Below are 24,228 nucleotides of genomic sequence, written 5' to 3'. Positions count from 1 at the left end.
GTTGAAAACGTGATACGATGCAGTCCACCCGAAATCGCCGCCTCAGTGAGCGTTTTGACACACGCCATGAGGGCCTCGTTCGTCTCCTCCATGAACCACCTCATGAACACGTCCACCGAGATGCACATAGGCCTGGTCTCCTTCTCCATCCAGTCTAGGGTGGCCTCAATGAACTCGTCCAATGACTCTTCCTCGGGCACTTTGAAGAGAATACGCGTTGAGGCATGCGGTGACTGCTCAATCTCGAAGTCACTGAGATGGACTCTCAGCGGCTCGTCCTCTCCTGCTCCCTGGCTGGCGTTGGCATCTCCCTGGTCCATGTCCTCGACCTCGACGCGGGCTGCCTCTACTGCCTCATCGGCCCATGCATCAGCTGATTTCGACATACTGAAATTTGAGAATTAGTCAGTATGTTTGAAAATAATATTATTAACATTTTTTACATATTTGTAAAGGTTTATATTGTTATTGGCTAAAAAACAAGTATAGATAAATTATCGCGGCAATGTGCCTACTTGCTACAATTATGCATTTCTGGGACATATGTTTGGAAAATAAATCCCAAAAAAAAACTTTGTAAAACATTATAGATATTATGCAATTATAAATTTAATCAATTTTACGATATCGGAGCTATAAGTATTTATCGTTTAGATTCTTATATTTTGGAAATTATTGGCTGTGTATGCCATAATCTATTAATAACTTTGGTAACAGAATTATTTTTCTTGCTACCTTTTTATGTTAGTAAGAAAAATGAATTTAGATGTATCGGTGTTTAGAATTTGGATATATGCGATATCTTTTCGTCGATATAATAAATGTTTTGACACAAAAAAACATACAATTTTTGTAAATTAATGACCCGGGTACAGAAAAAAATCTGTTTTATAAGAAACTTGATAAAAACTGAATTTTTGAAAATAGCTACCTTGGAAGAATAAGCTCCGGTGGTCTTACACAGTTAAAAAGCTCAGAAACTGATACTTTAATTGAATTAAAACACATAACTTGTTAACTTTCTTTAGATCAATCCACCAATAGTATTAAAACACGACTGGCTGAAACTTTTTCCGCTTTTCGTATATATTTTCTTGAAAAAGCGCAATGCCGCGTTATTTGATATTGCGGTGTTGCGTTGTAGATATGAATTTACCGATTTCTATATGGGAATTTCCGGTAATTTCAAGGTACAGCTCTACTCGATGTAGTTTTGTTTGTTTGATAATGTCGTCTTTTGATTACAACGAATCATTTTTGTATAAGGATTTAAAGCGACTCAGAGATTAACAGAAAAATTATTTATTTTTGGTAAAAAAAGTTTATTTTCTTTAATATGGAATTTGTAAAATATAGAAAAATATTCTCAATTGACAAAGGGAGAGGTCATTTTCTAGTAAATCCCGTAAAGGTGTGTGTTATAAGGCCTAAAAATAGTAGTAGAACGATAAGGTGCTCTATATATTTGTATTTCCTATTGAATAGAACAATAGGGAAGAAATTTTTTTTTTTTTTTTTTGATAACCGTACCTGGAATATCTGAAATTTCTATCAAACGCTTTGTTTGGCTCAAACTGACACAAATAAAAAAAAATATAATTATAATAAATCAACCTGTAAAGAATGACTTCTTCCTTTGTTTAATGGTATAGATTGTTCTTAACCTTTACCTTGTACCTATAGAAAACATTATTATTATAATTATATTTTTTTTAAATTTTTGTCAGTTTGAGCCAAACAAAGCGTTTGATAGAAATTTCGTATTTTTTTTAGATAATCCAGGTACGGTTATCAAAAAAAAAAAAAAAATTCCCTATTGTTCTATTCAATAGGGAATACATATATCTAGAGCACCTTATCGTTCTACTACTATTTTTAGGCCTTATAACACACACCTTTACGGGATTTACTAGAAAATGACCTCTCCCTTTTATCAAGTAACAGTTTTAATTTTTTGAAAAGAAAATTTTTGTAAAAAAAAATAAAAATTTGATGATCTTGGGGATCTCTGAAACCATGGTTTCAGGAAATTTTTGAAAATGTTGTTTTTCTCTTTAGTTTTGGATAGCTCTGATGTATTCAGGGCTGATCTTTCCTGCTTGCAAAATAACCATGATTTTTCTGGGGTTTACTCCCCTCTTTGTCAAGATATCTGCAGCTTGCAGATCTCCTGGAACCCAAACCAGTTTCCTGATCTCCTTGTTCTCCAACCACTGCTTGACCATGCCTATCTCTCTGCGCAGTCTGCGCTCGCCTACGTCTGTGGCACTGTGGATGCTAGTGTAAGCATCTTTGTTGTCAATGATAGCTATTATGGGGAAATCCATTTTCTCTCCAAGTACCTCTTTTAGCGCCCATCTGGTGGCTATAGCCGCGTCAATCCCTGTGGTGAGGCTCATTGTTTCAGCTGCCAGTGTAGAGTTCGTGACTCTTTGAATCTTATTGGCTTTCCATTCCAATGGAGCACAATCTCCAGTTGTGGGATTTACCAGAAACATGATGTATCCCTGTGCACTATCTACCCCATCATTGAGATTGCCAAAGCTGGCATCTGTGAAGACCCAGATCTCAGCTTTTCCAAGATCCTTGAGATCTGAAACTCTTACTCTGGAGATATCTTTCATCATGCCAAGAGTCTTTCTTGCAGCTTTGAGATCAGCTACCGTTCCACCCTGCATTTTTGTTGATGCTTCAATCAATTCGAATGCCAGGTCTGGTCTTGTGGCTCTCACTGTCCAGTTTATTGGGCCTGTCATTTGTCTGATCAGAGTCAGTTCTTCTGGAGTCATCTTGTCTGTGGTTTGACTGAGCCTTTTTGCTTCAATCTTGGGCACAGTGACACCTTCAACATATTTGTCTTGATCCAAGTTGATTCCATTCTCATCTTGTTTCAACATGAATCCTGTGTACATGAAGTTGTTAGTTTCAGATTTGCCTATCTTGAAAGCACTCAGTACTTTGTTCAGTACTACTTCATTGAAGAATTTGGTGCCACAATGAATGAAATCATCCACATGAATCCCAATCAGGCCTTCCAATTCTCCTTTGTCATTTGTCAAGAAGAATAGTCCGGAGTCATAGATTGATTTCTTGAATCCTAACTTCTCCAGATTGTGTTTCACCTTCTCATACCACTTCTTACTGGCGTCTCTCAATCCATATAAACATTTTCTCAATCTCCACAACTTCTTTTGCAGCTTCGCCTCCTTAGGAGGTTTTACCAGGACTATCCTGTCTAGCTCATTTCCTTGAAGAAAAGCTGACTTGACATCACTTGCACTGATATTCCATTTGTTTGTTGCAGCAATTGCTAGAATGATTCTGAGAGTGTGCTTGTGCATTGTTGGAGATTCTTTTGGTACTTCTTGTAGTTCTTGGAATCCTTTTGCTGTGAGTATTGCTCTCAGCTCATCTCCTTTCTTGGTAACCACCCATAGTGTAGTGATATACTCTTGTCCTTCATCTTCTATCACTTCATACGTGTCAAATTCTTGTAGTTTGTCCAACTCCTTTTGTTTAGCTTCTAGAGCTTCTGGAGTGTTGGTGTCATCTTTGTCTACTAGTACTGCCAATATCTCTTCATGTAGGTTCCTATCAGAGTTATCTTCTCTTTCAGTCCTCTCTACTCTTTGTTCCTCAACTTTTCTCAGCTCCAGATTCTCTACATCATCACTAATAATTTGTCCATCCTCTAGAGAAAAGTTATACCAGTTTGGATATTTCCCTGATCTTTTTCCACTGCTGATCACTTGCGCATTTTTCCATTCTCCGTCCACTTTGATTTGAACTTTTTCTGCTCTCTTCAGTATTGCAATCTGTGGTTTGTTGTTGCTTTTCTTTGCTGGTCTTCCCTTTTTCTTTGTTTGATCTTGCTCAGAGTTTTCCTGTTCCATGTTGTTTTGTTCTTCAACATTTTCAGGTTCAGTTTCTGTTGCATCTCCCTCAGTTTCCTCTTCAGGGATGTTTTCACTTGTTTGTGTTTGTGATCTAGGTAGTGTGTTTTGTACAGTGACTTGAGTTTGTTGTCCCTCATTGTTCTCCTCTTGTGGGATGGTCTTGGTGTTTCCAATCTTGGCACTTTCAGCCGTGGCACTTTCAGCCTTGACACTTTCAGTCTTGGTTTCTTCAGCCTTTATCTTTTCTGCCAGTTCAGCTTTGACTGGGTGTAATCTGTTTGCATGTACTTGGCCAAAGTACTTTCCATGTCTGACACATATGACTTTCCCGTCTTGGTATAGTACTTTACCAGGACCTAGCCATTTATCATCCTTTTCTCTTCTGTAGTATACATAGTCACCATGATTGTATACATGTTGTGCAGTGCGGATCTTTGACCTTAATGCTTGTTTCAGCTTCTCACAGTTTTGTGATTTGATGAAAGCTGCTCTGCATTCATGCATTGCCTTGAGTTGCTTTGCTGTTTGTCTTGATCTCCATGGCAGTGGGAGGTTCATCAATGATGTTTGGTAAGTTAGGTTGTCTGCCATAAACAAGTTGAAAAGGTGAGAATCCATATACAGTGGACAAAGAATTTTTGGCTATGCAAGACCATGCGACAGCGGTCTCCAGGTCCATGTTTGGAAAGTCCACCAGTACTCTTGCCAGAATACTGTCTACTAAGGCATGATTCCTTTCACATAATCCGTTACTCCAAGGACTATATGCTGCAGTAGTATGTATAATTATGTCGAGTTTACTCATTGCCTCCATCATGACAGATCCTGTGAACTCTAGTCCTTGATCTGTAATGATTTCTTTGGGTTTTTGAAAATATCTTACCCAATGAGTCATGAAAGCTTTTACTACTTCCTCAGGTGTTTTAGACTTTAATACAGTGCCTACTGTGAATCTTGTGAAACAGTCAATCATGTACAGTATGGGTATTCCTTTCCATATTTTCAAATCCATGGCTATGCACTTGTTAAAATCATTTGCCATTGGTAAGGCTACTGATGGTTTGTCTGGCAGTCGTTTTTTGAAAATACAACCTTCACAGCCATCAATGATTTTATCTATCATTTCATCAAAATGATCCCTCCATTTTTCTGCTCCTTTGAGAAGGTCAACAAATTTGGATTTGCTTCCATGACCAAATTGTCTATGGAGCTTCTCCAGCATTTTGTATTGTTCTCTTATAGAGGCTTGCTCTAGGTCTATGAGCATGACATGTTCCATGACCATGGAATCTTCGTGGTCATCTTGTCCTAGCAGGTTAATTATGTAATGCCCTGCGCTAGTTGTGTGTAGTTTTATTGGTTTACCCTTTGCTGTAGCTGTGTCATCAATTAGATTGATTGCTATTCCCACACAGTGGGATCCAGTGGGACATCCAAAAAATTTAAAATTGACTTTTATCTATCCTAGGAATTAATAATGGCTGTAAGTAGACAGCTAGAAAAGAAATTTTTAAAAAATATTCATTTTTGGCGGATTTATGCCATTTTTAAAAAAGGTAGTGAAAAATTTCTTTTCAGTTTTGATGATTTTCCAGATTTTTTTACACAATTTTTTCAAAGCAACAAAAATTACATTTATGTTCATCTTATGAAAATAATTTTTGATTGAGGTACTTTTCAGATACCTGTACCAATGTCTAATTAAAGAAAAATTTTAAAAAAATATTTTTTTGGTGGTGTAAATTGACATTTTGTGAGAAAATTTCACCAAAAATATTAAGATTTTTAACCCCAAAAAATCAGTTTTCTCCATTTTACCCAAAAACGGCCAGGATGCCCCGGGTTTTGCAATGATAATATTAATATGCAACATGTATTGTGTTTAAAACAGTTTTTATAACCTGGGGCTTCCCGGCCGTTTTTGAGTAATTGAGCATTTTACATTGCATGGTTTGAACAATTTTGTTCTTGTTAATTTGAAATTTTTTCTCGTTAGAGGGGGAAGGAGTCATTTTAGAGCCCAAAGTCATCTCTGCAATGTTTTCTAACTTTTTGAGGCGGAACTTTCTTTACTTATGCATTATTTGCCTCCGGCCAACCGTTTCGCCGTTATTTGCCGCCGTAGGTGTGATTTTTAACAATTTTGCCGTTCTCGCGGTTTTAATGGACATTTAAGGGAACAAGGAGTCCTTAAAAAAAGATGACTTATAAATACTTTTATTTTAGCAATTAAATTTGCTAAATTTCATGTGTTCTGAAAAAAATTGTATTTCTAACTGGTTTTGGTTCAGCAGAAATTCAAATTCGGGGATTAATTATAATATTGCAAAAACATTATATATGCGTCTGAGAGAGATAGAGAAATATACGTTTGAGAGAGAATATAATAGAAGCAATTATGTTTATATTCTTATACAAACTTTAAATGAAGATAGCTAGACTTAGAATAAAGGTATTAACACAAAATCAAAAGTGTTTTGAAAATTATGTTATTGTTGTTTATATCTGTAAAAAAAACATTAGAAAACATGCCTTATTAGTGTCCTATTTTACTTATACTGGACCTACCTAAAAATGCCGGGACTCGAACTGGGTGCACCTGACGCTATATTCATGTTCACAAACATTGTTTGCATTGAAGAAATATTTACATAGACGTTTATTTTGTTAAAATATTCCTATCCTAACTAAAGTTATGAAGGTTTATAGATTTTTTAAAAATAGGGTAGCTTCGCTCCTCCAAAACCCCCAGACGTACTTACCAAATGCACATTAGAAGTTAACAGGAGCAAAATTTATGTTATTTTTGAGTTAAAGCAAAAGAAATTACATCATTTCGTCAAATACAAGCTTTTTTATTGATGTTTACTTTTGTCTACTCTTAATGTCCCGTTTTTTGGCAAAAGATCCCACTGTGTCCCAGCTTTTTCATATGCTCTTTGGACATGAGCAAGGGAATGTCACTATCAATGACATCCACGTCTAATTCATGGATCTCATTGTTTATTATGATTGGTATTTTGTATATACCTAGTGACGTCAGAGATTGTTGGTTACCAAATGTAAATGAAGTTCTGCTGTGGTGTGGACCTGACAGCAAATGTTTTAGGTGTTTGGGAATTGCTTTCATAAAAATTTGTAACCATTTCATTCCTGTGACACTGCTTGAGCAGCAAGTGTCAAGAGCGGCGGCATTTAGAGTTTCTGCCGTAAATTTTGATAATTCATCTTTATCTGAGGTGAAAAAGATGTGTTTTTGGGTATTTTCCGTATTTTCCTTGTCCTTACTCTCTGCTTCCTCAATTTCTTTGAGAATATGTTCCGGAATGTCGTCTTCCGTGTCGGACGTTTGTCCTTCTATAACGAACGCTTGTCTGTATCTGTCCTGTCTCTGTCCGTCTTTTTTGATATTATAGGGACATTCTCTTTGTAAATGTTTGATAGATAAACACCCCCTGCATTGTAAAATGCGCCCCCTAGCGTCTTTAGGGTTTGTTTTGTCCCCTTGGTCATGAGAGTTTTGTGCTTGGTTATTTTGGTAATTATTACTATTGTTTGCCCCGTTTGTGCGATTACTATTGTTAGGGCGATAGTTCCTATTTCTATTATTTTGGAAAGTTTTTCTCTTTGACCATGCCACGAAGGCTTCTTCATGTTGTGCCATGAAAGCATCTGAAAGTTTATCCGAGTTGTTTTCGGTTTTTAGACCAAAGACATTTGTCAGCATATCAAACATTTTATTCTTGACATTTTCATAGAGTTTTTTGTCATCAGACAAATCTACTACTGAGTTTAGCAATTCTATTTGTTGTGCAGAAAGATTAGCATTATTCATAAGGAATCCTGCTTTTATATCGCTTGATAATGTTGTCAACCCTGCATTTTCAGCTTTGGAAACTAGGTATTCAAAGTGTTTTGCATATTCTGAAAATTCTTTACCAGCTTCTCTCTTATATTCTACTATTTCCCTTAGACATTGAAATTTTAAATGCTTGGAAGGTTTGCCAATGTGTCCGTCTAAGAATTCTAATATCTTATCCACAGCGTCAGCTGCAGTTCCTATTTCTTCGGGCCTATATTTTTGAAAAAGTTGCCTTTGTATATTCACACCAAAACTGGGGTGATCATTTTTAATGCCGGCTAAAAGAATTGCTCCCCTTTTTGTTTTGGGTATATCTGTGATCATGTTCCATAATACCACATTGTCTTTGTAATCCGAATAAAGCGAATAATCCGAAAGCTTTGGGGCTTCCGTTGTGACCCTCACTTCTGCCATTTTTGTGGAATCCGATGAGGTTTCGTGATTTTTGGAAATACTATTTTTATGAAATTTGTAAACTTCGCTTGCTTTCGTGAATTTTTGGTATTTAAATTTAAGTCGAAATGTGGTGTTTTGGGAACTATTCTTTTCTTTAATGTGTTTAGGATTTGTCCTACCCATTAACTTAAGCTTTGATGTTTGGAAAGAATTAAAGCTTTTATAGCGCTACTTCTAGAAATATTTCTCCTTGTATTTCGCTACTTTGGATAATATTTGATCTTGTTTGGTTATCGAACAGAATAAATAACACACAATAAATTATTTTCTTTATTATTATGAACTAGTTTGTTTGGTAAACATGAAATATTAAATTGTAAATTGAGTTTATTATATAATTTTTGGAAATACACCGGCTACTACGAGCCTAATCTAATTATCAATATCAGCTGCTACGAGCTTACAATATTATTCTAACATCGAATAATTATATCACCAGCCAACTACGGGCCTAACATTTTCCTTGTTTCAGTAATTCTTTTGAAAAAAATACACCAACCTCTACGGGTTTATACATTTGAGAATAAATAGCCTAATGTTCAGAGTTTATGCATTGTGGAAGTCTATGGTATCCGTAGATCTTTCTTGAAAATTCTTACTTTTTCAATTTGTAGCTTTGCTACTATTGTTAATTACCACAAAAGTGGTCTATTTGGAAATGTTCGTACCTAATTGATCATAGAGCAGCTGCACTGCATAAACCCTGACATATTCTAGGCATTGTAAGTATACTGAAACAATTGTAGAAACATATTTAAAACCTCATAGGATTCTTTATATATGAAAATATAAAATACACAGATTGAAATGTGAACTTATTTTATTGGAGACATATTAATAGATTCATATTATTACTAATAAATCAGCAACATAACTATGACAATAAAATAAGATTCTTGGTTCACAGTAGAAGGGAAGAGTGGGACTTGGGCCAACACAACAGGAGACCTGCAATAGTATATTCTCTAATACATACAGTCATATTTATATGAAAATCTGAGAAAATATTTTTAGAAGATTTTAATTTTTTTTTGAAGATTTTCAATTTTTATTTGAAGATTTTCAATTTTTTTTGGAAGATTTTAGAATTTTTATTAATTACTAAAAGAAAGCATAATTACCTCGGGGGAAAAAATGACTACTTCGGAGAAATAAATGAAAATTAAAAACGAAAATTAAACCACATTTTAGCATAAAAATGAGTTTTTGTTTAAATTAGAATGATATTCCTATCCAGGTTTTTGTTTATGAATGAATTGGAATACCACATTTATGCTATATTTTATTTGATTAAATAACTCATCTCCTGATTAAGAAGCGAGGCGCCGGCAGAGAATGAAAGGATGGATATTCTTGAGAGTTCTTCCCCTAACAAATCTTCACAGGTATTGTCCTAAAATCGTGTGTAAAGGGGAGGAGGTTATTACTACGCCCCTATAGAGGGGGTGGGTGTTTCTTACTACACCTCTAGAGGCTTCTATGGTAATTCATCAAGGGAAGGGAGGGGGGGGGGGGGGGTATAGAGTCGACCCTTCACTTTCATTTTAAGTTTAAAAGGAAAATATTGTTTTGTAGGTATATTGTGGATATAACTTTTGGGAGGGTGGAGTTACCTTCCCCCCACCACCAACATGGTTCTATATACTTAAAAGAAGATTCACTGTACACAGTGCGTTCGAAGGTGCAATGACATTTGTGTCAGAACCTCAATTTTATTACCCTATGTTAGGTAACTTCATTTCAATTTTCATTAAAATCTAAAATGCAGCCGTTTTTGAGAAAATTAGATTTGAAAATTTTAAGTTCAATTTTCATCCCCTAGGAGTTACCGCATAATCATGACAAGAAAAGCAAAGATTATTCATTTAAAATTTTGAACAACTTTGCTTTTATGAAGTCTTTCATAAAACCTATATATGATTTTCCATGACCTTAGCAAAGCAACTTATAAAAATGGCCATGGATCAACTCACTTCAGGAGTGGTTTTATGAAGAACTTTATAAAAGCAAACTTGTTCAAAATTTTAAATAAATACCTAATCTTTGCTTTTCTTTGTTTCCTAGTGGGTGAAAATTGAACTTTAAATTTTCAAATCTAATTTTCTCAAAAACGGCTGCATTTTAGATTATATTGAAATGTGAAATGAAGTTACCTAACCTAGGGTAATGAAATGCACTATGTCCCAATTTAGGTTCTGACACAAAAGTCAAAGCACCTTCGAACGAACTGTGGTATAGAAGAATCATATTGGTTCAGCGTTTAACGAGACCTTAAGCTACAGACACAAATACAGTATGTATATCCAGTATGGCTTTGAAACCGATTAATAGCCGCTGGATTAGAACCGGTTCTCGGCTATACTAAAAAATCATGTTAACAAAACTGTTTAAGTTCCTATAATTTTTCATTTTAATATCCGCGGAAAGCTGTCTATAATACGATGTGATAGATAAGTATTTTAAGGATAATTCTTGTGTAACAGCTGCCATAAATAAAAGTTCGGAAGTGGAGCAAGAAAATAGCAAAAGTCAGGTAAAGAAAAGAAGGAGGGGCATTTAGGGATCTTAAGGGATAAGACAATGTTCGATAGATTTATCCCCTTTTCTTATGAGGGTAAACAAAATTACCCCTACGGCAGAGATAAATATTGGTAGTAAATTTTGAAAATTTTGCTGGAGTTTTGAGCCATTAAATCTGTAGGTATTTAAATGAAGTCCTTAAAGTTTTTAAGTCAACGAATGAGAATATGTGGTTTAAAACTTTGGGTACCAGTATAATTCACCGGAGAAATAAAGGACAATGGGCTGTTTATTACACTAGTCATATTAGTCAATTTGATTCGTTGATTCATTAAGTTAAGTGACCGAACATTTCAACCACTAATTTTAATCTAAAGAAGGGGCAATTTTTAAGTATCATTTTTGGGGTGTAGATCAATTTGTCGGCCATTGTCTCACCATTTAGATACCATTACCTGATAATTCAATCTCAAAAAAAAAAAAAATTATAATACCCTCCCCCCTCCAGTGCCCTTAAAATCTTTTATCTAGAAAATAAAGTAAAAATACGCGAAATATAGAGTACCAATACACAATATAGCGGTTTTTTTTATAGATAGTCGATCCTTTGGATCATCGAAAGAAAACTAAGTTGCGAGTTTCCTCGTATTTTCACAGTAGATTTTTATAAGGTTACGTTAATGTTAATGATTGCCCCTTAGGGTTAGAGCCCCCCGAAGGGGCTAGAAATAGGAGAAAAGTTACTGTGAAAATACATCGAAACTCACTACTTTCCATGGTCCGATCTTTTTAATGAGCGAAATGCATTGGGAAATAGCTTAAAACCTGCCTGATTCTCTAATTAGGTGGGTATTTTTAATAATTGATATTTTTGATGAGAAAACTGTATTGGAAAATAGCCTAAAACCGGCCTCAATTTAGGTTGACCTGGGGTCCGATAGTGTGCAGCTGCCAAGCACCCCGCTGTCTACAGCAACAGCTGCCAATACAAGCGGCGCCAGCGGTCAATCCTCACTGAGGAAAAACAAACGGAACTTCAGACAAATCTTGCAGGTCCATATTATTCCAGGGATATAAAGGAATAAGAAAGTGACCGATAAATTGATGTGTATCCCCAATGATGATAAATAAAATAAAATTACCAAACCATTCAAAATAGACCAAGATCCTCAAAGTTGTTAAGCCAACGAATAAGGAAAAATAAGAAAATGTTATTAAAAACTTTGGGGACTAGTGTAATAAACAGCCCAAGGTTTTTTATTTATTAGGGACGGAGGGCTCTTCATTACAATAGTCTCCAAAGTTTTATAAAGATGTTTTCTTATTTTTTCGCCTTAACTTTAGGGACCTTCATAGGGGATCTTATCTTATCCCTGATTCCTGAGCTGGATCTTTAAATCATTTCAATGGTGCGCCAAATCGGGGTGCGCCGAATTTCAGCTAATCACAGCGCGTTGAAAGTTGGCTCACCCCGATTTGGCGCACCATTGAAATGATTTAAAGATCCAGCTCTGTAGTTATCCAAATCTTAAACCGGAGACAAAAAAAAACTTACTACTATACATAATTCTAGCGGCTACGTCCCTATTTTAATTTTAGTTTTAAAAAATTGGTGGGGGGTTATAAATAAAAACTGGAAGCTACATTGTAAAGGAGAACCATATCAATTCAGGGGTTAGCAGGATACTTCGTTACAGACAGAGATCCTGTAACTTTAATAATAAGTTTTTTTTGTGGGGTTGGGGGTTCTAGGGGCGCTTTCTCTTGGGAGGGTGGTAGTACCCTCTACGAAAAAAATGATTCTTTCCAGGTCCTTAGATACTACCCTGTAAAGGAGAACCATATCAATTCAGGGGGTTAGCGAGATCCTTCGGTACACACAGACAAACAGACATCCTGTTACTTTATTATAAGGATATAATTTAAGGTTGAGGAAGGAGATGGTATCTCCCGGAGTGTAGGAGAATCTGGACAGGCCGCGGACAACCAGGTATATCCGCTGGATTAGAACCGGTTCTCAGCCATACTATCCGTATTATGTCCGCGGAAAGCTGTCTATAATACGATGATATAAATAAATATATAAAATTAGGGATCTAAAGGGATGAGACAATGACCGATAAATTGATGTACATCCCAAATGTTGAGACACAAAATTACCCCTTGTATAGATTACAATTATTGGTTGAAACGTTTGAACACTCGATTTAATTAACTAACCAATCAAAATTCATTAACATTCCCTAAAAATGTTAAGCCAACAAATAAGAAAACGGTATTATAAAACTTTGGGGACTTGTGTAATGAACAGCTCTTTGTCCCCTCTCTCTCTCTGGGTAAATACACATCCAGTAATTGTCATGGGGGGGGGAGGGGACATTGGATTTTAAATTAACCCAATTAAAAAAAATTCTTTAGATTACCTCCCCCCCCCCCCAAAAAAAAAAAAACAACTTGCTTGACATAAATGCTTTGTTAAGACTACCACTAAACAAAGATATTGTAATCTAAAGGTTGTTTGAATCTAATAATATGGTTGTTAGTGCCTCCATCGCGAGGTTTTGTTTCTGTCAAAGTTTCGGATCCGGATCCGCATTTTTGTTTGAGTCCAAGGATCCGGATCCGGATCCTTGGACTTAAAAAAATGCGGGGAAAATGGAAAAATCTACCTAAATTTATATAAAATCTCAGACATTCTCTTGATGAGAGCCAATCTTTAAGGTTTAGGTTCAGACTTGAAAATTAAAAGTATTTTTGACTTCGAATTAAAGAATAAATATTTTTTTGAAAAATTTGGTGATTTTATTTTTATTGTCAAGGATCCGGAACCGGTTCCGGTATGATCCGGATCCGGATCCGCACTGACCAAATTTGGAGGATCCGGATCCGCATACAATCAATGCGGATCCGAAACACTGGTTTCTGTTAATTAATTGTTGTTTTTATTATAGGAAAAAGATGCTTGCAACGCTTTGGACGGCTCAACAACAAACTGTCAGCTGCAGGATTCTAGCAGACAGCTGCAAGATGCCAGTAGACAGCTGCCGCCGGCTAAATTAACAAGGCAGATAACACCGCCCACGTGGAAAAGGTGAGTGGAGATTCTTAGGACGATTAGAAGTTTCTGAAACCGATTAAAATCCGCTGGATTAGAGTCGGTTTTCAGCCTTACTATCCGCGGAAAGCTGTCTATAATACGGTGCGATACATGACTTTTCCAGTATTCATTCGCATCCGGTGGATAGGAACCGGTTCTCATCCATACGAAAAAACTATGTCTAGCATCGTATTATAACCAGCTTTCTACGAATATAGAAATGTACAATCATAAGATTAAAATCAGTTTTTTTAGCCGGTGCCTTCGGCACCTCGGGGCTAAAAAAACTAGTTTTAATCTCATAATTGTACTTTCTATATCCGCGGAAAGCCGTTTATAATACGATGCGTTAAATGACTTTTCTCGTATTCATTTGAATCCGGTGGATAGGAACCGGTTCTCATGATTACGAAAAAACTATGTCTAGCATCGTATTATATCCAGTTTTCTACGAATATAGAAATGTACAATCATAATGTATCAAATGTCAAATGTATCAAATATCAAATGTACAACAAAAAAATATTTCAGTTTTTATTTAAAAAGTACAGTAAAATCTAAAATTCAAAACTTAGGTGTCAACATCTAAAAATGGTTTTAGCGCATTTTTCTTATGCTCAAATATTAAACCTTTTGCAAGAATGGGAGGGAGGGAGTACTGGCCCCTAAAAGTCGACTACAGAAAATCCAATTTTTTTCTTGCAAAGAGTAGAAGATTTAGGCATAAGAAAAATGCGCTAAAACCATTTTTAGATGTTGACACCTAAGTTTTGAATTTTAGATTTTACTGTACTTTTTAAATAAAAACTGAAATATTTTTTGGTGTTCCAATAATTGCATTAAAAAAACGAAGAAAATAAGCCATTAATCATTAAATTCTGATAACTATAAGTGGGGTAAAATTGCTTTCAAAAAAGTTCTCATAAAAAAACACTGTAATACGATGTAAGATATAACTATTATCGAATCGTATTATAAACAGCTTTCCGTGGATATTAAAAGGAAAAATTGTGAGTTCATGTAAAACCAATTTTGTGAGCCGAGAGAAGCCCAAGGCCCGGACTAACAAAACTGGTTTTATTTTTATGATTTTATTTTAATTTTCGTATAAAATTGTCTGTATTACGATGCTATACATGATTTTTCAGTATGGATAAGCTCCGGTTTTAATCTAGCGGATATTAATTGGTTTCGAAGCCATACTGGAAATTATTTTAATGAAAAGCAAAGCTTTCTTATCAACTACATATATACTAAGAGTCTTTGGACTCTTAACTAAATAAATCAACCAGCAAACGAATAGGTAATAAAACGCCATTTAAAACTTTGGGGACTAGTGTAATAAACAGCCAATTGTACCTTTCCTTTCGGGTTCCTCTACTGTGGATTTACACTAGAATGAGAGAACCAAAAAAATAGGCAAATCCGAATTTTTAGAATAGCAGCTTTGTCAATCATTTAGGATGATTTTACTGTAAATATAAAATGTAGAAATTGTAGATACATATTTTAGTTTATCTTTTATTATTCAGCACCAATGAAGCACAAGATCTCAAAACAGTATTTTGGCGATATACTGGTGATCCAAAAAGATCTGCAAATCCAAATAAAAATCAATGGAAAACGATTTTGATCATCACGTGTTTGGGTATCAGTGTAATAAACCAGGGAGGGAGGGGACATCAGGCTGTTTATTACTAGGCCCTAAAGTTTTATGTTAAACTCTTATTATTCGTTGGCTTAACAACTTATGGGACTTGAATTTTGATTGGTTGGTTTATTAAGTTCAATGTCCAAACATTTCAACCACAACTTGTAATCTGAAGAAAGGGTGATTTTGTGCATCATCTTTGGGAATGTATATCAATATATCGGCCATTGTCTTATCCCTTTAGATCCCTAAGTTTATCATCCTTATTATTTCAGACGCACCCGGCAGTCCAATAGTTCGCGGCTGAACCATCAACGGGCCACCAGCGGCGGCGGCAGCGCGGCTAAACTTGAAAATGATTTCTCAGGTAAAGATTTATGCAAAATTGAAGTAATCTCCCCCCCCCCCCCCGTTATTTTCAATTTGTTTTCATATAAGAGGAGAGAGGTTTTGTCAGGGATCAAAAGGGAAAAGACAATGGCTGATTGATTGATGTACTTTCCCAATGATGATACACAAAATTATTCCTTCTGTTAGTTAGCAATAAGTTGTTGAAACGTTTGGACACTTAACTTAATGAACAAACCAATCAATATTTTAAGAGTCTCCCCCAAGGTTGGGAAACTAATGAATAAGAAAAAGTTATTATAAGACTTTGGGGACTAGAATGATAAATAGAATCCACGTATATTCTACAACTAATGCATGTATGTTCTGCATCCATTCCTTTTATACCTTAGGCGGCCTGCTGATGGCTGATTCTAGTCCCTCTGGTCTGGAGTCTAGTGGCGGAGCAGCAGCAGTAGAAACTATGACAGAGGAGGAGTTGGTACAATGTCTCTGCAGAAAGGTAACAAAGGGTATTATCCACGAACGAGAGCAAGTGATTCTAAGCACCTTCCAGCATTGAACCATAGTATTTTTTTAGTGAATATACTAGGTTAATGTTTAATATTTGGTTTATCGACTAAAAAGTTAGGTTTCACCATGGTTTTATATGAAAAATACTTTGAAATGTTAAGCATTTTTAGGTGCAATATCATCAAATGTTTTGATGAGTTCAAACTGTTGTTTCAAAGCTTAATGCAAAAGTATATTATTTTAATTAGAAATGTATATTTAAAAAAGGGCTGATTACTTGTAATATTGTAAACAGTTTATTTAATGTACTTTTGCAATTTACAGCATTTGATGCTTTTCTGCCGTGTTATTTTATTTTGTCCTTTGAACTCAACAAAGCGTTAGTTGATATTGCATCAAAAATGCTTTACATTTAAAAGTTTATTTCATATAAAACAATGGTTAAACCTAACTTTTTAGTCGATAAACGAAGTATTTAACATAAACCTATTATATTCACTAAAAAAATACTATGGATCAATGCTGGAAGGTGCTTAGAATCACTTGCTCTCGTTCGTGGATAGTTCCCTTTAAAATGATGTCGTGGTCCATTTTGAAAAGGTATCAAAGGGGGTCATTTTTTCGCATGGACTGACAGAAGGACGTTCAGATTATAATTAAAGAAAAGCTTCACTTGAAAAAATTGTAACAACACTCAGGGATCTGAAGGGATAAGACAATAGCTGAAGCTGATAAATTGATGTACATCCACAAAGACGATACACAAAATACTCCTTCTGTAGATTAAAATTAGTTGTTGAAACGTTTGAAAACTCAACTTACCTAATGAAGCAACCAATCAGAATTAATTAAAGTTCCCAAAGTTGTTAAGCCAACGAATAAGAAGATGTTATTATAAAACTTTGAGGCTCAGTATAATAAAAGCCCATTGTCTCCTCTGTCTCTGAACATCATTGCTGGAAGGTGATAAACATTACATGTTATCTTTCTATCATAAGCACAGCACATAACTACAGAGAGAGAAGGGACAATGGGCAGTGTATTACACTAGTCCCCAAAGTTTTATAATAACATTTCTTATTGTTGGCTTTAAACGGCTTAACAACTCAGATGTCCTAATTCGACATTTGTTGGTTCATGAAGTTAAGTATCCAAACTTTAAACAAATGATTGTAAACTACAGAATGGGTAATTTTGTGTATAATAATTGGGGATGCACATCAATTTATTGGCCATTGTCTCATCCTTTTAGAACCCTGTTTTGTTTTAGCATAAGCACTTTGAATTTTTACATTTGTATTTATCTGCAGGTTGATGGAGATGGTCTGATGGTCCAGTGTGAGGTGTGTCTCTCCTGGCAGCATGGACACTGTACAGGATTATACCTGGAGGAACAGGTAAGTGTGGAGGTGTGTCTCTCCTGGCAGCATGGACAACACTGTACAGGATTATACCTGGAGGAACAGGCAAGTGTGGAGGTGTGTCTCTCCTGGCAGCATGGACACTGTACAGGATTATACCTGGAGGAACAGGTAAGTGTGGGGGTGTGTCTCTCCTGGCAGCTTGGTCACTGTACAGAATTATACCTGGAGGAACAGGTAAGTGTGGAGGTGTGTCTCTTCTGGCAGCATGGACACTGTACAGGATTATACCTGGAGGAACAGGTAAGTGTGGAGGTGTGTCTCTTCTGGCAGCATGGACACTGTACAGGATTATACCTGGAGGAACAGGTAATGTGTTTCTCCTGGTAGTTATGTTTGTCTGTATACCAAAGGATCTTACTAACCGCTGAACCAATATGGTTCTCCTTTATAATATACCTTCTTATTGGTCCTATGAAGGTTTATGACTAGGGGAAGGGTACCAACAACACCATCCCTAGAAAAAAAATGACCACCATTTAAGTCTAAAGAATTTTTTTTGAAATATTTTAAAATTTCTTTTGAAACTAGAATTGAAAGTGAAAATGGGATTCAACCTTCCCCTACCCTTATTATCCCTAGAGGCCTCTAGGCCCTAGGGGCATAGCCAATAGTATATATTTTTTTTTTTAATGTACTATATTTAGGTACCAGAGAGGTATATATGTGTGACCTGCCTGGATCCGCCCTGGGGAAGAGGCAGCACCAAGTACCTCGTCCCAATTTATTACAAAAACCAGGAACACAATATTATAATACCCAAAGTTTTATTCTGGTACCCGAAGTTTTATACTGGTACCCAAAGCTTTATACTGGTACCCATGACAAATGTTCTCATAACAAAAATTAGTTTATGACAAACGTACCTTTATGACTAGTTCCCTAGCCTCTAGGCAAGAGCTGGGGGATGTAAGGAAATGGCCTAAAACCACCTCATGACATATATAAAGGTATCCTAGGCAATTTTCGAGTTTATAATAATGTTTTCTTTATTTGTTGGCTTAAAAACATTGGGGACTTGAGTGAAATTTGATGGATTTATTAACTTGAGTGTTCAAACATTTCCACCTTTAATTTTAATCTACAGAATGGGTAATTTTGTGAATCATCATTGGGGAAACACAATAAAATATTGGCCATTGTCTTATCCCTCTAGATCCCTGGGATACTTGATATTATATTGTGTTACTGCCAGGACCGCTGTCTGCCACAGCTGCAGACACGTACAAGCACACCAGCAGCAGCAGCAGAGCAGCAGCCACACCTGAACCAGAAGAGAAGACACCAAAAGACAGTGGATGTTGTGAGGATGTCCAGACTGTCCAAGCTGGCTGGCCTGCAGAATATTGTGTGCCAGGTGGGGAGCCTGCTCCACTCCCTGAGAACCAAGCTGAGCATAGCAGCACAGCCCAACCATCCCAAGGTGTTCATGTGGAGCGCCCTGTGGGAGCAGACACAGACAACACAGCCACAGTCAGCTGTTGATAACAGCTTGGAATTGTTTCTAGCCGCTGCTGCTACGGCTGCTGGAGATGCTTTTGGGTGTGAGACAGCGGCCGGAAAGTTGTCAGCAGCCACAGACGAGAATTCTGGCTACAACAACCAGACAGACTTACAATTGAAAGTTGGCAATAAATTCTTGGATTCTTTGGACAATGCTAACAATCATATTGGCTCCTTTAATGATTGCCATGAGCATTCAGTAGTTGAAGGCAGCCATGATCAAGAATCTGGAACCTTGGATCCAACACAGGTATTAAAGTCCAATGCTTATGAGGAACTGGCAGGCTCTTGTGACAGCCAGATGAAAACAAGCGGAGACAAGATAGAGGCTAATAATGTCAGCAGCCAAGGGTTGATGAAAAGACAAGAAACAGATACAGAGAATCAGTCTGAAGCTCTGAGTGGCGGCGGTCAGACTCATGTGGCTGCTTTTTGTAGCGGCCAGGAACAGTCAGAAACCTCTGTGGATGGTGGTAAGAAACAGCTGGAAGCCGTTGGCAGCGGCCATAACCATATTGGAGCACCTAGCAGCGACCAAAATCAGCAATTAGCACTGGAAAGGGACAAAGAACAGCTTGAAACCCTAAGTAGCAGCCTACAGATGGGAACCCAGCTTAACGGTCAAGAACAGCTTGGAGCACATAGTAGCGGCCAGGAACAGCTTGGAGCACCTAGTAGCGGCCAAGAACAGCTTGGAGCACTTAGTAGCGGCCAAGAACAGCTTGGAGCACCTAGTAGCGGCCAAGAACAGCTTGGAGCACTTAGTAGTGGCCAAGAACAGCTAGGAGCACTTAGTAGCGGCCAGGAACAGCTTGGAGCAACTAGTAGCGGCCAGGGACAGCTAGAAATACTGGGTAGCAACAGCTCAGACCGCCAGGATGACCAGCAGCAGCAGTCACTGGAGGACTGTACCAGCCAGGCTGTACAAGGGTTATCACTACCTGACTTTGACTTTCCCTCCCTGAACGAGGTGGCCCAACTGTTACCTGGAGTGCTGCAGGACTTCTCACAGAGCATCATCCTCCACCAACATCCAACAGCACACCACAACAACCAACAGCAAGAGCACACAACAGCTCCACAGCAAGTGCAACAACAACATCCCAATTTGATACCTGAACCCAAGTTGATTGACAGGGAGGAGTGCAGAGCAAATCTGGTCCAGCATATAGAATTTATACAGGTATATATAAATTAGTGATGGCAATCCGTCGAATTTTCGGGCCGGATTCGGATTCCGGATTCTTAAAGAATCCGTCAAAAATGGCGGATTCCGGATTCTTATTTTTTTCGGATTCCGGATTCTAACAATATTTTAAAAGGATTTTTAAATTTTTTTAAAAATTAAGTGCTACATATATCCTAAAAATCAATGTTCTTGGTGTTCTCTATAATTCACTTCCGAGAATCGAACCATATTTTAAAAGATTTTATATTTAATGATGAAAATCTTTGCCTTCAAAGAGGAGGAATAAAAAGAAAAAACTCAAGACGCTAATTTTAGCCTACCAAATACTAATCCGGAATCCGCTTTTAAAAAACGGATTCCGGATTTGGATTCCAAAATTGGGCGGATTCCGGATACGGATTGCCAACCCTAATATAAATCCAGGGATCTTAAGGGATAAGACAATATTTGATAAATTGGTGGACATCCCCAATGATGGTACACTAAATAACCCCTTATGTAGCGTAAAATTAGTGGTTGGGGCGTTTGGACACCCAACTTAAATAACAAACTAATCAAAATTCATTGAAAGTCCCTAGAGTTGTTAGGCCACTAGATAATAAACATTTTAATAAATTAAAGCTACTCTACAATTTACGTTGTATATCAATTTATCGGCCATTTCCGCGGATAGCATGCGGATAGCATGGCTGAGAACCGGTTCTAATCCAGCGGATATTAATGCCTGTCCTATCAATTTAGGAGGAATTGGTTGAGATTCTGGACAAAGTTGAGACTGAGGTGGCCAGTCTGGAGGCCCTGGATCCAATTCTGGTGGATCCTGCAGCGGATACACACCTCAACACAGCTCAGGTGAAACTCGAGGAGAGAGAGAGAAGGGGGGGGGGACAATGGGCTGTTTATTGCACTAGTCCAAAAAGTTTTTTTAATATTGCTTTCTTATTCGTTGGCTTTACAACTTAAGAGGACTGATTTGTGATTGGTTGATTCATTAGGTTTAGTGAGCAAATGTTTTGACCGATAATATTAATCTACAGGGGTAATTTTATGTAGCATAATTCATAAATATAAATCAATTTATCCCTTTAGATCCCTGTATTAATTGTTTTCTTATAATCCAGGTTTGTTCTGGAGTTGTGACGAGACTGATCCTCCATCTTGCCTGCATACACAAGCTTGCCTCCAGGTCAAGAGTGTAGGCTGCTACTTCTGGTCAGGGACAGATACAACTTGTCATGGACAGAATATATAATAATAACAGTATTTGATTTTGAAATTATACTTTAAAATTAGGATAAGTAAACAAGGGAAACACTTTTTTTTGTAATTATTTTCAGTAATTTTAATTTATTATTCCAAGGGAAGGGGAATTTCACTATAGGTGCCTATAAAATATTTATTTTAACAATGAAATTATTTGTTTTAATGTTAAAAACATTTCTGGGGTGTATATTCTGTATAATTTACCCTGCTGAATGGGGGGAGGGGGGGATGTAAAAATTAAGAAAACTAAGATTAGTTATTTCTTTCATCGTATTATAAACGGCTTTCCGCGGATATAGAATGTACAATTATGAGATTAAAACTAGTTTTTTTTAGCCCCGTGGTGCCGAAGGCACCGGCTAAAAAAACTGGTTTTAATCTTATGATTGTACATTTTTATATTCATAGAAAGCTGGATATAATACGATGCTAGACATAGTTTTTTCGTATGGATGAGAACCGGTTCCTATCCATCGGATTCGAATAAATACGAGAAAAAAATTGCTTTTCAACTCCCCTCCTTGGCGCAAAAAAATTAAAGAAATATGTAGGAGGGGGGATAAAATGAATAAAGTATAGAGTTCTTTAATATTTTACCATTTTTCCACCATTATTGGTGAAAAAATATTGGGGGGGGGGGGGGTATAAAAAATTGTACCAGGTGGAAAAAATGAATATTGTGCAGAATATACACCCCTGAAACATTTTCAAATTTATCTATGTCAAAAGATTACTTTTAGATGGAAAATAGAATTCGTCATTACACTGGTACCCAAAGTTTTATAACCTCGCTGTATTTTTCATTGTCTCGTAAACTTTGGGGAAAATCATTGAATTTTAATTTGGTTGCTTCTTTGTCTAGTAGGCTCCAAAGTTTTCAACCAATAATAATTTAACTTTACTGAGGAGGTAATTTTGTATATCATGATTCTGCAGAAGTATAAAGTTAATATGTTGAATTGAATATTATGGATCTAAAGGGATAAGACAATGAATGATAAACATCCCCAATGTTGATACACAAAATTACTCGTTCTGTAGATTAAACATGAAACAACCAATCAACATTCTCTAAAAAGTCCTTTAATGACGAGTCAAATAATAGAATAGTTATTTCTCGCATCGTATTATAAATGGCTTTCCGCGGATATAGAATGAACAATTATAAGATTAAGCCCCGAGGTGCCGAAGGCACCGGCTAAAAAAACTGGTTTTAAACTTATGATTGTTCATTTTTATATTCGTAGAAAGCTGGATATACTACGATGCTAGACATAGTTTTTTCGTATGGGTGAGAACCGGTTCCTAGCCACCGGATTCGAATGAATACGAGAAAACGTTTTACAAAACTTTGGGGACTGGTTCAATGAAAGCCCAATGTCCACCCCCCCCCCCTACTCCCCGATTCAAATTCCTTTTCCTCCAAAAGTTTTTTTTTTTTTTAAACTTTTTTGGCTGTTGGCGGCCAAACGGCTGGATTTATGAACGTTGTCTGTACGTTAAGCCGTTTGTCCAGCAGTCTATAAAGTTATCATAAAGAAAACCGTTTGGCCGATTTTTCATATATTTATGTAATATTTTTTTGTGAAATTAAATAATAAAATTATTGCCAGTTGTTAATAAACATGAAAACTGAATATTTTGTGTTTTTTTATTTTTATTCTGTAATTGTCATTTTTTTATGGGAGATTTCCCCTTGGAGGAAGTAGACAAAAACCTTCCGAGGACATATGAAAAGCTTTACTGAAAAGAAAAACAATATCTATACAGTGCAGTGGTTAGCGACGCGAGATCCTTTGTAACACACATATAAACATTGTGTTACTTTTTTATAAGGATATATTTTTTAATGAAGCCGCTTATCGTGCCTAATAAAAATGCCGTCATACAATACAAATGACCAACGATAGGCCAGTATGACTATACATTTTACCATTGGACAATTATAATGCATACTGGCCTAACTGCGACCTTAACTCAACATGTAGCGCGACTTAAATCTCTCTCTGCTCAGCTATGCCTTTCTCTCACTCCCTCTCTCTCTCTCTCATCATGCAAAGTTTGAAATTGAAAGAACAATTCTACCATGTCTAAAATAATGGAAAGAGCTAACCGTTACGGACGTACAAACAGACTGACTCTAATTATAGAAAAGTTTACTTAATTAATCAACTAACCAAAGATACCAAAAAAATTCAAAGATTTTTCATAAAAATTTTGGAGGATTTTTTTTCTCAAAGATATTAATCTATAGCGAAGCTTTTCTATAATTAGGGTCAGTACGTTCGTTTGTTTGTACGTCCTTCCGTCTGTAACGGATAGCTTTTTCCGTTAATTTAGGTATGTAAGATTTGTCCTATCGATTAAAAACTTTGCATGGTGATTCCTGTAGTAGTTATGTACGATTTATAAAGCATAATATCTCTATAATCGTTACCAAAATGTACGTACTTCCATTTTAAACATTTAGATTTTTTACTTTTTTTAACATTAAATTTTTATGTGATAA

The 24,228-nt window shown here is 36.4% G+C and overlaps 1 protein-coding gene across 14 annotated transcripts in view; it reads left to right on the top strand.

Moving 5' to 3' along the window:
• MBD-R2 (PHD finger protein MBD-R2) overlaps positions 1-23,356 on the top strand; it is a 56,528-nt gene extending 33,172 nt beyond the window's left edge. Inside the window, exons 26-38 of one of the 14 annotated variants that reach the window (XR_013875463.1) lie at positions 9,530-9,599; positions 10,679-10,747; positions 11,656-11,787; positions 12,662-12,724; positions 13,686-13,825; positions 15,758-15,849; positions 16,223-16,332; positions 17,654-17,740; positions 18,412-18,506; positions 18,962-20,450; positions 21,198-21,308; positions 21,578-21,754; positions 23,259-23,356. Coding sequence is in view for 4 of the 14 variants with exons in the window: in XM_080149850.1 (XP_080005976.1) it covers positions 9,530-9,599; positions 10,679-10,747; positions 11,656-11,787; positions 12,662-12,724; positions 13,686-13,825; positions 15,758-15,849; positions 16,223-16,332; positions 17,654-17,740; positions 18,412-18,506; positions 18,962-20,450; positions 21,198-21,308; positions 21,578-21,655 (2,536 nt within the window). In the remaining 10 variants the exon portion in view is untranslated. Of the gene's footprint in view, positions 1-9,529; positions 9,600-10,678; positions 10,748-11,655; positions 11,788-12,661; positions 12,725-13,685; positions 13,826-15,757; positions 15,850-16,222; positions 16,333-17,653; positions 17,741-18,411; positions 18,507-18,961; positions 20,451-21,197; positions 21,309-21,577 lie in introns of all 14 variants that reach the window. The other 13 variants (XR_013875462.1, XR_013875461.1, XR_013875456.1 and 10 more) reach the window with 13 other exon arrangements.
• Positions 23,357-24,228: the final 872 nt, after the last annotated feature.

The sequence above is a fragment of the Acartia tonsa genome, chromosome 15 (assembly GCF_053477335.1).
Source record: "Acartia tonsa isolate MP-2025a chromosome 15, ASM5347733v1, whole genome shotgun sequence".
Lineage (NCBI taxonomy): Eukaryota > Metazoa > Arthropoda > Copepoda > Calanoida > Acartiidae > Acartia > Acartia tonsa.
This window is presented reverse-complemented; position numbering and strand designations above follow the sequence as displayed.